This window comes from Microtus pennsylvanicus, chromosome 15, assembly GCF_037038515.1.
Source record: "Microtus pennsylvanicus isolate mMicPen1 chromosome 15, mMicPen1.hap1, whole genome shotgun sequence".
In the NCBI taxonomy this organism is placed as follows: Eukaryota; Metazoa; Chordata; class Mammalia; order Rodentia; family Cricetidae; genus Microtus; species Microtus pennsylvanicus.
The window spans coordinates 29,829,737-29,844,622 of NC_134593.1; the positions used below are offsets into that span (position 1 = coordinate 29,829,737).

The 14,886-nt window shown below is 52.7% G+C and overlaps 1 protein-coding gene across 1 annotated transcript; it reads left to right on the plus strand.

Moving 5' to 3' along the window:
• The first annotated feature begins 7,515 nt into the window (after positions 1 to 7,515).
• On the plus strand, positions 7,516 to 11,192 carry Reep4 (receptor accessory protein 4). The gene is made up of 8 exons (XM_075949709.1): positions 7,516 to 8,014; positions 8,771 to 8,843; positions 9,200 to 9,276; positions 9,366 to 9,486; positions 9,922 to 10,035; positions 10,213 to 10,348; positions 10,475 to 10,629; positions 10,718 to 11,192. The coding sequence occupies exons 1-8, from the start codon at positions 7,983 to 7,985 to the stop codon at positions 10,781 to 10,783; spliced, it is 774 nt and encodes a 257-aa protein (XP_075805824.1). The 5' UTR covers positions 7,516 to 7,982; the 3' UTR covers positions 10,784 to 11,192.
• Positions 11,193 to 14,886: the final 3,694 nt, after the last annotated feature.

Genomic DNA, 14,886 nt, shown 5'->3' on the forward strand with positions numbered 1-14,886 from the left:
ATTATGAGCTATTTGATCCGTAGGATTGTATTTGTGATGGAGTGGCTCCAAGAAGCGGGGTTCATGGGAGTGAAAGAAAGGCAATCCTTGGTGACAGGTGCTCTCTGAGAGTGGGGGTTCCTCCACTAGCTGCACCCTCAGAACCCCTGCACACTACCTCCCGTCTGTGGCTTCAGGCACCCGGCCCTCCCCACTATCCTTGGCCACAGCTTGACGGGACAGGTTTAGGTTTCCATCTGCTCAAATCACATTCCTGTGCTCTTAGCAGAGTGGGGACCCGTGAATCCTCTCTACCTAATCCTGGGATTGCCTCCCTCCCTCCCTCCCTTAGATGGTCTCATATAGCTAAGGCTGGCCTTAAACTCACTGTGTAGCCAAGGGTAACTGAATTCTGACTCTTGCCTTCACTTCCCAAATGCTGGGATTGCAGCTGTATAGGACCCTGGCATTTTTATATAGTGTTGGCTATTGAACCCAGGACTCTTTGTATACCCAGGCAAGCACTATACCAACTCAGCTACCTCCTCAGCCGCTGTCCTCCTTTTTCAAACGGGAATCAAATGCACCCTTACCCATGCCCACTGAGGTTGCCAAGGGAAATGGTTTTAGTCTCCCAGACACCTTGGCCTTCTGTTGCCCAGCTGCAAGATAAACACCGCTCCTAACAAGCCACTCCCTTCGGTGGAGAGAGACATTCTCTCCAGCAAACCTTGAATGCCCAGCTTTCTGTGGCGTGGCTGCCTGGTCACCTGGGGGATCAGCCATGGGTCCATAGAGCTGCTTAGCAACTCAGGGTAACTGGGTGGCTGTGTCAACAACTCAGGACCAAAGGCTATATGAGCTAGAGGCCACTTAACTGTTTCAAAGCCAAGGAGGGTGACAGTTGGCTGCCAACCTCGCCCTCCTCTGTGAGAAGCTCCACTCCTAGCATCAGACCTCTGACTCCCTGCCCTTTAGCTCTCCCAAGCAAGGGCATTATGGCCAGGAGTCTCCGTGGGAGAGAGGCCGTCCCAGCTGGGAGAGCTCAGAGTGGGCCTAGGCCACCTCTTTCCAACCAATGCAAGCCAGGGGAAGCAGGTTTTCTTTTCTTTCTTCTAAGATAGGCTTTCACTAGGTAGTCCAGAGAACCCTTGAAATTAGTCTCGGTCCCCTAAGTGCGTGGATTTACAGGCGGGTGCCACCATGCCTTGCACAAAACATGGCTTGGGTTGGCCTGGGGAGATGGGTTAGTGAGTGGGTAAAGTGTCGCACAGACACGGAGATCTGAGTCTGGGTCCCTAAAACCTTTGCAAAAAGCCAGGCATGGAGGCATATCAGGGCAATGCCAGAACTGGAGGAGTGGAGACAGATCCTGGGGTGTCCATGTTCTCCAGGACTTATGAGCCAACCAGTCTGGCTGAAACAGTGGGCTCTAGGAACAAGGAGGGGCCTTACCTCAAAAAATATGCTGGGAAGTGTTGAGGCACACTCTGGAGGCAGAGACGGGCAGATCTCTGAGATCCAGGCCATCCTGGTCTACAGAACAAGCTCCAGGACAGCCAAGACTACACAGAGAAACCCTGTCTTGAAAAAAACAAACAAAAAAAGGGTGGAAGCTGGGTTAATCCCGCATTCATGAGGCAGTTAGGGGGATCTCTCTAAGTTTTAGGCCAGACAGGCATACATAGTAAGGCCCTATCTTACACAAAAAATGGAGAGAAATAATTGGGAAAGACATCCTGCTGTCCTCTGCAAGGCCCCTGTCTGCACACACACCTGCCCACCCATACCTCTGCACACACACACGCACACCTATCCTTACACACACACACCCATGCCTCTGCACACACACATGCCCACCACTACCTCCACACACCCTTTCACACCTATCCTTCTGCACACATGCACACGCCCACCCATGTCTCTGCACACACACACGCACACCTATCCTTACACACACACACACACACACCTATCCTTACACACACACACACCTATCCTTACACACACACACACCTATCCTTACACACACACACACCTATCCTTACACACACACACACCTATCCTTACACACACACACACCTATCCTTACACACACACACACGCACACCTATCCTTACACACACACACCCATGCCTCTGCACACACACATGCCCACCACTACCTCCACACACCCTTTCACACCTATCCTTCTGCACACATGCACACACCCACCCATGTCTCTGCACACACACACACACCTATCCTTACACACACACACACACACCTATCCTTACACACACACACACACACCTATCCTTACACACACACACACCCATGCCTCTGCACACACACATGCCCTTTGCACACACACTTACCTATCCTGCACACAAGCACACATGCCCACCCATGCCTCCACACACATACCACACCTATCCTTCTGCACACACACACACATGCCCACCACTGCCTACACACACACACACACATACATGCCTACCCATACCTACACACACACACACCTATCCTTCTGCACTCATGCACATGCCCACCACTGCCTACACACACACACCCATGCCTCTGCACACACACACACACACACACACCTATCCTTACACACACACACATGCCCACCACTGCCTACACACACACACACACACCTATCCTTACACACACACACCCATGCCTCTGCACACACACACACACACACACCTATCCTTACACACACACACATGCCCACCACTGCCTACACACACACACCCATGCCTCTGCACACACACACACACACACACCTATCCTTACACACACACACATGCCCACCACTGCCTACACACACACACACACCTATCCTTACACACACACACCCATGCCTCTGCACACACACACACACACACACACCTATCCTTACACACACACACATGCCCACCACTGCCTACACACACACACACACCTATCCTTACACACACACACCCATGCCTCTGCACACACACACACACACCTATCCTTACACACACACACATGCCCACCACTGCCTACACACACACACACACACCTATCCTTACACACACACACACCCATGCCTCTGCACACACACACACACCTATCCTTACACACACACACACCCATGCCTCTGCACACACACATGCCCTTTGCACACACACATACCTATCCAGCACACACACACATGCCCACCCATGCCTCCACACACATACCACACCTATCCTTCTGCACACATGCACACGCCCACCACTGCCTACACACACACACACACACACACACACACACACACACACACACATGCCCACCCATGTCTATACCACACAAAGAGGCTGTGATGCCAGAATCAGGGAGGATGTTCTAGAAGTCACCCAGTGGATGAATGTACCAAAGGATTTGGATTCACATGGGTTTCTCATATGACGGGTGGGTGTCTCTTCCTTCTTTTATAGCTCTGTGCACTTCCTAAGTTGGTTCTGTCAGCTGTATCTTTCTGCCTTCAAGGAGATAACACAATACTTTTTGTTTGTTTGTTTGATGTTTCTGAGACAGGGTCTCATTAGGTAGCCCTGACTGTCCTGAAACTTGATGTGTAGACCAGGCTGGCTTCAAACTCACAGAGATTTCACTGTCTCTGCCTCCTGAGTGCTGGGATTAAAGAAGTGTGCCACCAGAGAAATGGCTCAGCAGTTAAGAGCGCTGGTTGCCCTTCCATCACCCACATGGAGGCTCACAGTCACCTGCAACTCGAGTTCCAGGGGGATCCAACACCCTCTTCTGACATCCGCAGGCACTGCATACATGTTTACAAACATACATGCAAGCAAACACTCATACACATTAAAAAATATATATCTGATTTGGCATGCTGGGCATGTGACTCAGTCTCGTGTTTCCTAGTACACATGAAGCCTGGGTTCGAACCCTAGCACTGTATGGATGCACATGGTGACACATGCCTGCATATCAGCACTTAGGAAGAAGAAGCAGGAAGATCAGAAGTTCAAGGCCATACCTAAACTACATAAAACCCTGTCTGGAAAAAAAAATAGCTTACAAGATGGATAGTGTCTGGAATATTCTCTGGCCTTCGTGTTTTTGTTTCTCCGTAACAGAACAAGGGAGACTGAAGGCATGGAGGAGTTTCTCCTGTGGGCAGGTTTCATTACCGGCTCCCACATCCAGCAATACCAATAAAATTGATGATAATAATTAAGACTGTATAATCACCATGTGTTTGTTTATTCCCAAGAAGCCTCCTTTCCCTGACTCCCGTCATTACCAATTCCATCCTCATAGTTGGGTGGGTGTTAACTGTGTTCTAATAAAAAGCAGTAACTGCTTGTGTTCCCACCCCCACGCCCTGGGGTAGCTTGGCTTATACCCTTACCTCAAGGCAGCAGGGGTGGGGGGGCCGGGGGACGACGACACACTGATCTCCCTGTTTTCAGAAGGAACAACTGACACAGGAGGCAGGTGTCACACCGGAAGAAAACCCCTATATAAAAAACCCACAGCCTCTCTTCTGCGTAGCTTTGTCCCTTCTTGCAGGGGTACTCACCCCATCAGGGTTATTCTTCAGGCCCATGTCCCCTCCCAGAGCCCCTCGTCACTGGCTGCTGCTGAGTCCTAGGAAAATTGGCTGTGCCACACATTTAGCCAGCACTAAATACCACTGGGTAACATTGGGCCATTTACTTCACTGAGAACATTTCTTACATGTTAAAAAAAGAAGAAGAAGAATCTTTGCAAAGATTAAGACCATGAGTAAAATCAGAAAAGCGTCTTCTTGCAGTAGACAGTTGACAGAGACCCACAGTTGGACAGCATGCAGAGGGTGAGGGACTCTGGAATAATCAGTCCTAAATAGGATGTCTATGTCACAGCTCTCCCGTCAAGGCTCCGGGATCTCTGCAAAAGCAGGGACAGGGCCGGGCGGTGGTGGCGCACGCCTTTAATCCCAGCACTCGGGAGGCAGAGGCAGGCGGATCTCTGTGATTTCGAGACCAGCCTGGTCTACAGAGCTAGTTCCAGGACAGGCTCCAAAGCCACAGAGAAACCCTGTCTCAAAAAAAACAAAAAAACAAAAAAAAGCAGGGACAGGAAGGGTGTCATGACCGGAGGTGGTGGATGCCTTCAAGGAAACAGTGTTCTTCAGACACGATGGGGCAGATGCATGTACGAACTCACAGAGACTGTGGCAGCATGCATAAGACCTACACAAGCTCGAGCCAGGCAAAATATCTGCACAGAGAAGGGACTGGGTACCAAGTCCTGCCCCTAGCCAAGAAGCTATTGGAAATTGACACCTGCTGGGAGAGGGAAATCCACTTTCTCCAATGGAGTGCGGCTGGGTCAATCAACCACTCCAGGGTAGGGTCTGTGCTCAGGAGCAGTTGGCCAACACAAATCAGATGCCATGGTTGTGTGTGTGTGTGTGTGTGTGTGTGTGTGTGTGTGTGTGTAGATTCTCGTTTTATTGAAAATAGATTGGGGGGGGCAGGCGGTGGTGATGCACACTTTAATTCCAGTATTCAGGAGGCAGAGGCAGGTGGATCTCTGTGACTTTGAGGCTAGTCTGATCTACAGAATGAGTTCCAGGACAGGCAGGGCTGTTGTTACACAGAGAAACCCTGTCGGCGGCGGTGGGGGAGGGGATTTTTTTTTCTAACATAATATATCTCTCTACATCTCCCAGTCTCTCTTCACCTCCGCTCCCATCCAGATCCATTCCCTTTCCATCTCCCATCTGAAAATAAACAGACAATTTTGCTTCAAATTGATAATAAAATATAATGCAATAAGATAAAACAAAACTAACACACTGGAATTGGACCAAAAAAAAAGCAGAAGGGAAACAAGCAAAGAGAGGGCACAAGAAACAGAGACCCACTGGAGCACACACTCAGGAATTCCATAAAAACACTACATTGGAAGCCACGATATATACGCAGAGGACCTGGTGCAGATTCGTGGTGCATGCAGGCCCTATGCAAGCTGTGGCCGTCTCTGTGGGTTCATACGAGTATCGACCACGTTGACTTAGGGGCCTTGCTTTTCTTGGTGTCCTCTATTCCCTCGAACTCTTAAACTCTTTCTGCCTCCTCTTCCATGGGGCTCCCTGACCCTAGGGGAGAGATTTGGTGGAGACCTTTCCTTTAGGGCTGAGAGTTCCAAAGTCTCTCATTCTATGCATATGTCTGACTGTGGGTCTCTTAATTTATTCCCATCTGCTGTAGGAGGAAGCTTCTCCCCGAAGTCATGTTTGTGTGTTTTCAGAGAGAGAAAAGGGACAAGAAGCAGAGAGATGGCATCTGGGGTGGGGGATAGCAAAGAATATGATCAAAAATATATTATATGAGATTCTCAAACAATAAATAAAAAAGCTGGCAGCAGTGGCACATGCCTTTAATCCCAGCACTCGGGAGGCAGAAACAGGCTGATCTCTGTGAGTTCAAGGCCAGCCTGGTCTATAAGAGCTAGTTCCAGGACAGAGAAACCCTGTCTCGAAAAACCAAAAAAAAAAAAAAATCAAAATATATTCTCAAAGAATAAATAAACACATCTTAAAGCTGGGCGGTGGTGACACAAGCCTTTAAGGCAGAGATAGGTGGATCTCTGAGTTTGAGGCCAGCCTGGTCTACAGAGTGAGTTCCAGGACAGTCAGAGCTCTTCTGTTACCCAGAGAAAACCTGTCTAAGGAAAAAAAAAACTCTTGAAAACCAAAATAATAATGACGCTAATGATAAATTATCCAAGTTTCATCAAATGTTATACCTCTCCAGTGTGGCCGACCTCATAAAAAGAATCTTTAATAACCCCATCATTTCACACAGCAATAAACACATGAGCACAAAAGCACTGCACAAAACGGCAAGCGTTGGTTTTGGAATTTTTTATGATATCTGTATACTTGATTTGGAAACAGGTAGAATTTCAAACCTCTGGTAAAGACCTGAATGAACCCAGATCAGCATCTCAAGACACTGGGGTCAGACTGCCCAGATGTATGGACCTTGGAAAACCGCTTTAGAGAGAAGTGAACCCCTGAAACCCACTGTTGGAAGGATGACCTCGGACCCACTCTTGACCACTAGGACGGTGGGATCAGCCAAGCCTGCCTCTAACTAGTGCCTGAATCCCCAGCTGGACGCACTCATTTCATTTCGTGCTCTATCTCATTTACAGAGGGAGAAATGCCAAGAAAAGGACACTGGGAGACTCCAATGCAATTACTTTTTTCTTTCATTCTGAACTTTTTTCCTTTTGTTTATCTGCGGCAGTGTCTTGAGATATCTGTAGCCCAGCCTGAACTGGTAATTCTCCTGCCTCAGCCTCAGGGGTTCATGTGTGTGCCACTAGGATTCCTGGTTGTTTTGTTCCTCTCTGTCTTTCCGTTGTGACTTTCCACCTGCTGACCTTTCAGATCTGGAACACCATAAGACCTGTGGCCCCAGCTCAGAGATGCGCGTGGCGTCGCCGCTTTAAGGGACCGGCCTTTTGTTTCCATGACCTCGCCCCGCCCCTCTGAAGGCTCCGTTGCGCCTGCGCCTCGAGCTTGAGCACTGGGGTTGGGCAGAACCAGGTTCCGTGCAACTTTCAAGTGAGTTACAAACTCCGCCCCGGACACTGGTGCAGGTGGTCCGCCACCCCAGGACCCCGGTGGCCCGGGAGAGCGGAGATCGGGACCTGCCATCCCGACCCGGGACTAGCAGCGGCGCCCTCAACGGGCGAACTCGCGGTTCTCCGCGGCAGGAGGCGTTGGACTGAGCCGCCAGGATTCTGCGGCGCGGGGCGGAGGAACGTGTCCGCCCTCCCAGCTCCCAAGTCGGCTTCCTCTTCAAGGCCCTAAGTCCACTGGTTCCGGATTCTCCAGACTCCTCGCACTACGGGGTCGGGGTCAGGGCTGGTGGTTTCTGCCTACACCGAGGGACAGGTGTACCGCAGCACCACTCGGCTCCTGCCCCCAGTTCCTGAGTGAGCGTCCCTCCGGTTGTCTCTTGGGGGCCATCCCCAAGACTGTCAGGATGGTGTCCTGGATGATCTGTCGCCTGGTGGTGTGAGTATGGCCCCGTGAGACCACCCCCCCTCCGATCCCCAGTGTCAGCCTGCCTTTGGGGTGGAAGCTGGGAACGTTTGGTAAAGAAGAGAGTTTTCTGAACTTCGTCAGCCTTTCCCTAACACACGCTTAACGGTCCTCGAGGTCTGAAGTGGGACCTTGGTCACTGAGTGCCTTGTTCCCAACCCTCATCCTTGTACACTGATTGGGACCCTTCTTACACGCACACACACTGCAGGCAGGTGCAGGCAGGGTCAGGTTTTGCCACCCACAGCCCCGTGAGACGGCAATAGGCTCGGCAGTGGGCGGAGTACCCAGGTGCCTCCTTCCCCTCTGAGCAGCCACATGACCCACCACCCTAGTTTGGACCTCCCAAGTCTACCCCTCACTTTTGGATATTCCAATACCTGGCCCAGATGTCTCTCTCTCTCTCTCTGCATCCTGGTGGCCCTGAGCCTGATTTGCGTGTGGTGGGAGGGGACAGCCTGGTGCCCTCACCCACCTTGTTGTGTGTTCTCAGGCTATCCTGTACCCATGGGCCATCAGTGCAGGCCTGAGCAGGCTTGGGATGTTTGTAAACAGCCGGGTGGGGAGGCAGCCTCCAGGGCACTGACTCAGGCACCTTGGGTTGTGCAAGCCAAGCGGGAAAAACAGGGCAGGCACTGCCACCTCGCACCCAAGTTGGGGGAATCAGCCACCTGGTAGGGAGAGGGTGGGGCATGGTGCCCCTCACACTTCCTATGGCTGCTGTTCCAGGCTCATATTTGGGATGCTGTATCCTGCATATGCTTCCTACAAGGCTGTGAAGAGCAAGAACATTCGAGAATATGTGAGTGCAAAGGGTTGGCGGGAAAGCTTAACTAATGTGGTTACCTTTGAGGAGTGGTCAGGGAGGGGGTGGTCGGACTTGGTGTTATGGAAGGCCTGAGCTGGCCTCTCAAACTCCAGGTCAAGGGAGCGTGGAAGGAGGGCCAGCCATTAGCAGGCCTATGGAAGATCTTGTGGGTGAAGCATGCTGGGGTGCGCACTGAGAAAGGCGGTTTCTCAGGGGCTCCCTCTGAGCAGACGTGGGGAAATGCAGCAATGCAGTGGGACTGGCTCTCAGGAATCTCTGGGTTGGGCAGCCGGGGGCGGGCGTTGGCACCTCAGGCTCCCAAGCTGAGCTCTGTGCACTCTGACCCACAGGTCCGGTGGATGATGTACTGGATCGTCTTTGCAATCTTCATGGCAGCAGAGACCTTCACGGACATCTTCATTTCCTGGTCTGGCACAAGGATTGGCAGGCCATGGGTTAGGAAGGCCTACCCACCACCTGGCAACTGGCTCACACACACTTCTCCCCTTCCCACAGGTTCCCTTTTTACTATGAGATCAAGATGGCCTTCGTGCTGTGGCTGCTCTCGCCTTACACCAAGGGGGCCAGCCTGCTTTACCGAAAGTTTGTTCACCCGTCCCTATCCCGCCATGAGAAGGTACCCCAGGGGGAGTAGAGGAAGAACACAGAAGGTTGTGTCCGGGAGAGGGTGTGTCAGAGAGAGCCCTGTATCTCAGGTTCAGGGAGGTGGAGATGTCTGGGTCTAATTTCCTGTCCACTTCAGATTTGCTGTGGGACTGTGAAAGGGGTTGGCTCTCCTCCTCTACCTGGGTGATACACATGAATGGACTTTAGGGGTGTGACATGCCAGCAGGAAGTTGATGTGGGCATGGAAAAATGGAAGGGACACTCATTGAGGTGTGGAGTGGGTGTGTGGACGGGGAACCCCGCTCTTAGTTTTTGTTCTGAGCCTCTGTCTGACTTCTGGGTCCTAGGTAGGGGTGGGCTAGGGACGATGACAACCAGTGACTTCTCGGGGTCCGCAGAGAAATGGCTCCTTTGTTGACCTGAGCTCTCCACTCTGGGTCTGCAGGAGATTGATGCGTGCATTGTGCAGGCAAGGGAGCGCAGCTACGAGACCATGCTGAGTTTCGGGAAGCGGGGCCTCAACATCGCTGCCTCGGCTGCTGTGCAGGCTGCTGCCAAGGTGCTCTGGGCCCCGGTGCTCGCAGTCTCAGCCCCCCCCCTCCCCCCGTAGCTCTGAGCCAGTTCAGTTCTGAATCTGGTGCCCCAGTGATGAGCTGAAGGCCAGCTTCCCCGCTAGAGCCTTTCCCAGTAGTCCTCTTCTGCCATTAATACAGTGCCTCCCTCCCTCACCTCCTAGAGTCAGGGCGCTCTAGCTGGAAGGCTGCGGAGCTTCTCCATGCAAGACCTCCGCTCTATCCCTGACACTGCTGCCCCCACCTACCAAGATCCTCTCTACCTGGAAGACCAGGTACCCCGACACAGACCCCCGATTGGTAAGCGGAAAAGGAACCCAGGGCTGACCTGGGAAGTCTGCCTCTCTGAGGGCTAAAGGGAAGCAGGGAGGGGCTCCAGGCTTGCAGAAATGTTCAGCTTTGCCCTCCCTGGCCTCTTTTCCACAGGGTACCGGGCGGGCGGCCTGCAAGATAGTGATACAGAGGAAGAGTGTTGGTCAGACAACGAGGTAGCCCCCAAGCCACCTGTCCGGCCCCGAGAGAAACCTCTGAGCCGCAGCCAGAGCCTTCGGGTGGTCAGGAGGAAGCCATTGGTGCGAGAGGTCAGTGCATTGGAAGGACAGTGTGACGGATGGCAGTTGAGCTACCATGCCCACGCCACTCATGGTATGTTGGCTTTCTCTCCCCAAGGGAACCTCGCGCTCCATGAAGGTCAGAACCCGGAAAAAGACGATGCCCTCGGACATGGACAGCTAGATTCTGCAGAGTCCAGCTTACCTCTCCAGCCAGCAGGGGACCTTTTGCTGCTACACCAGCTGCCTGGGCTCCGCCCCTTCTGACTTCTGCAGCTGCCTAAGGGGCACATGGTGTGGTTCCTCAGCATGGGGATGCACCTACAATATACCAAAGCAGGCCAGACCCAGGGGCCTATTTATTGCCTTCCTCAACCTTTTCCCTTTCCAGACATGGGACCAGAGCCCCACTAGTCCCTATAGATGAAATCAAAAGTCCAACCAGTTGTGTTCATTCCTTCTTGTCCTTCAAAGTACTTGACAGCCTTTCCCAAGGCCTGGTGTGCGTGTGTCCTAGCTGTGTGTCTCATGTTGGTGAGTGAGGTCAGGCTTGTGAATGTTTTTATAAATAAACACCTATGGTGTCTGCCTTCCCTGGTTGTCTCTTGGCTCCTCACATTTCCTACTGTAACTAGCAGCCCTCTGTAGGCTCCTTCCTGCAAAAGGGTGGGAAGACTGCCAGAAGATCTCTGTGCCTAAAAGGGGAGGCCACCGACAGTCACAACAGCAAGTGTCCTGGTTGAGCTCCTCGGGACCCCCGTGGAGTCAGGCTGGAGCCAGGAGTGATGGCACAAGCTTTTGATCCCAACATTGTTCTCAGGGAGGCAGGAGGATTTCTGTGAGTTCAAGTTCAGGGTGGTCAACATAACAAGTTCCAGGACTAGGGGGATCATGTCTCAAAAACAAAACAAAGCAAAAAAACAAATCCTCAAACCAAAAGTCAGACTCTCACAGGGCGTTAGTGGCACATGCTTTTAATCCCAGCACTCGGGAGGCAGAGTCAGGATCTCTGAGTTCGAGGCCAGCCTGGTGTACAGAGCGAGTTCCAGGATAGGCTTCAACACAAAGAACCCCTGTCTCAAAAAAAACAAAAAAAGAATCAGACTGTTGAAAAGGACTCAGAGTAAGGAGTCAGTACTGGCTCTCACAGGAAGAGGCAAAGGGATGGAGAGGGTGTGGAAACCGCACAGAGCAAACCTGGGGAGGCAGGCTAGGGTCTCAGTTCTGTAAACCTTCTGGTGAACATTCAGGTATAATCAGGGTGAATTTGCACACGAAGCCACGAGAGGGCAGCAGCTGCCTGGGGCCAAGCTGCCCCCACCTTCCAGGTCAAGGTGGGTGGAGCTCGGAGACTAGCCAAAGCCTCGCCCCACTGGGGCCTGGCTGAAGATGGGGCAGGCCAAAGGAATGATGCCGAGCTCAACAGGGCCAATGATAGCCCTTCTCTGCTGCTAGTTGCTGCTCTGTGGCCTGCTCCATCCACGGAGACCGACCCAGACTTTTGCCCTGGACTGACTCTAATCCGTTTCCTCTGATGCCTGGGTCATCTGTCCCTGATGTTGGAGTGACATAGTGCCCTGGGGTGCTCCCTCCCTACACCCCATCTGCCCTTTGTTCCCTCTTCAGGCTAAAGAGGTGACTGAGAGTGCTGGACGGAGGGCAGACATGAGCTGCTAAATTGGAGTTGCCTGTGAGGATTAACTCTTGGTGTGGGGATTATCTGGGTTTTATTGGAGGGAAGGCACCTAATCTGCGTGGCTGATTTAGCCTCTCTGGGATTGGGATTCAGTGGCTTCCTCTATGGCATTCCCACTCATTGTGATGCTGATTTACCACCTTATTAATTCACTCAAAAGATGTATCGCTAGATACTAGAAGGGTGAGAAGACAAGGAAGCAGGCACTATTATTATAATCCCCATTTCCCAAAGAGGCACGTAAAGGGCAAGTGATTTGCCCAAGGTGGCCTAGCTAGTAAGTGGCAGGATTGGGCTTTGGACCAGGCAGTCTGGCTCCAGAGTTGATGTACTTAATCACTGTTCAGTCAATGAGCTGCTCCTTGCCTGGGGGGCAGGGAGAAGGAGCCTGGCATGTATGGAATATTTGTTACATGCCTGACCTTGTGCTGGGCATTTCACAGAGATGGTTTCCTTGGATTCTCTCAAACGGGCCCATGCCTATTTTACGGGAGAAAGAGCTTTCTCCTCTCCAACGGTACTGCCTGGGAGGTGGGCAGAAGCGGTTGGTTCCCCTTGGCAGAACTGAAGCCAGTGTCTGCAGGCTCTGCAAAGTCCATGCCAGCAGCATGCCATCATTTCTGCCCTTTCTTCCCCACCCTACCTTGTCCTGTTCAGCTTTATACTCCTACCCCAACTCAGATACCCGAATCCTCTGCCCGTGTGCCTCTGCCTTGCCTTCTCATCTGCTGTTCCTCCGATCGGATCTGATCGTTGTTCGTGGAGGGGTTCTGTCTTCATCTTGGGTACGTCACATGTTTTGTCCCTCCTCAGTCGTGACTTCAGAACCAGCCTTATTTTACTGTTGTATCTCAGCCCAGAACAAGTGGCTGAGGTATTTTTATAACTGTGGGATCTGGTAGTAGTTGTCTGACTTCTGAGCTCAAGCATCACCCCTTCCTCTGGGAAGCCTCTCAAACTTCCCAACACAGAATTAGTTGTTTGTCATCGTGTTCATATCTCCAAGGCCTGACACCTCAGAGGCCTGAAGGAAGGTTGCTTCTAAAGCAACACATACATCAGTGTCTTAACCCTCTCCAGGGTAGGAGGGAACTTGTGCTTGATGTCTCTGCCCTGTGTCACCTCAGTTCCACCACACAGCTCTCAAACCATCAGTGTCTCTGGTGATGAATGGCTGGCTAAAATCTCCGGCTACCAAGGCATCCTGAGGCCACACAGGAAGAAATGAGTAGATGTCTAAGTGTAGGCATTTCTGGGCAAACATAAATGTGAGCCCACGACTCGGGGCACTGGGTATCACCTGGACATCCCTCAGAGCAGCTCTGCCTCTCTGAGAACCACCCAGGCACAACCCCATCCAGCACTATCCACCTCAACAGGGTCCCTGGCCCACCACTGATCCTCTGGCCAGCCTCTTAAGACAGGTGGGGGTTAAGCCATGTTCTTGCCTTCCAAGGGTCACCAACTTGATATCAGGGTACCTGGTCTCAGGTAGGGTCAAGGCTGGAAAAGACCTGACCCCATGAAGGCCAGTCCCTAGAGTATACTTTCTGTGGTCCCTGATCCCCTTCCTGTTCTCAGCCTCACACCCACCCTCTCCACCCATCCTGGCCTGTTACCTGCTTCTCTCTCATCTTCCTTTCTCCCTCTGCCTCACCCCCTACCATCCTTTTAGCCCTCTGCCTCTGGCTCCATCACTGTCCCTCTGACCTGTGACCTTTCATTGTCCTAGTCACTTTCCCCTTCTCTGGCTTCTAGGTCACAACGCGCAGGAACCCACGGCTGTATTTTTAGCCGCCACTCTCAGTCCACTAAGCCTCTAGATCCCACATAACCCCTAGCCCAGGCTGAGTTAGGGGTCCTGGCAGACCCAGTCCTCCACTAGAGGGGATTCAGAGGGTAACTGCTTAGGTCCTCGCCCCCATTTTTCACCCAGCATCTGGGATTGGGCCTCACTGACAGGTGATCTTCGTCGCAGAAGGCTAGTGCCTAGGGCTGGGTGATCCTGGGGGCAGAGCTGACATTGCTGGGCACACAAGTCCCGAGCTCAGCCTGGAACACAATGGAAGCTAGATGGCAGTGGGGGAGGGCTAGAGAGGAGGGCTCCAGAAGAGGAATTAGGTCAATGATGTGGGTGGGTGGGCCAGAGGAGAGGATAGCAACTACCACGGAGCTTCCTCCTGGCTCCAGCAGCATCTCCACACTTCCCTTCCCTGTCCCCTCCCCCTGGTCCTGGGAGATTTCGCCCGGTATCACCCCCCCCCGTGTCCCCCACCTCAGGCATGGCCACAGGCGTGGGGGTGGGATGGGGGGAGGCCAGCCTCAGCTGTCTGAAGGATGGAGGGGCTGGGGAAGCAGGGCTAGGTGCCCAGACGGCCGCGTGTGTGGGAGGGGATGTCCTCAGATGCCCTCCACCCGGCAGTCCCCGCTCTGACGTGTGTGCCCCCCCTCTCCCCGCCCGGATTAGTGGCAGCTTGGCCTGACTCTCCGGGGCTCCTTCCCCCGCCCTGCCTGCTGCCCACCCCTGGGCAGGGGGCTACTCTGCCTGAGGGGCACTGTGCTTGCCCAGGTAAGGGGCTCTGGGGTGGAGA

Bases quoted from the DNA above. Each gene is read 5' to 3' on its own strand.
- Reep4 (XM_075949709.1), top strand. From the start codon at position 7,983: ATGGTGTCCTGGATGATCTGTCGCCTGGTGGT. The intron at 8,844-9,199 runs GTGAGTGCAAAG...TCTGACCCACAG, and splicing joins GCAAGAACATTCGAGAATAT to GTCCGGTGGATGATGTACTG. The intron at 9,487-9,921 runs GTACCCCAGGGG...CTGGGTCTGCAG, and splicing joins CCCTATCCCGCCATGAGAAG to GAGATTGATGCGTGCATTGT.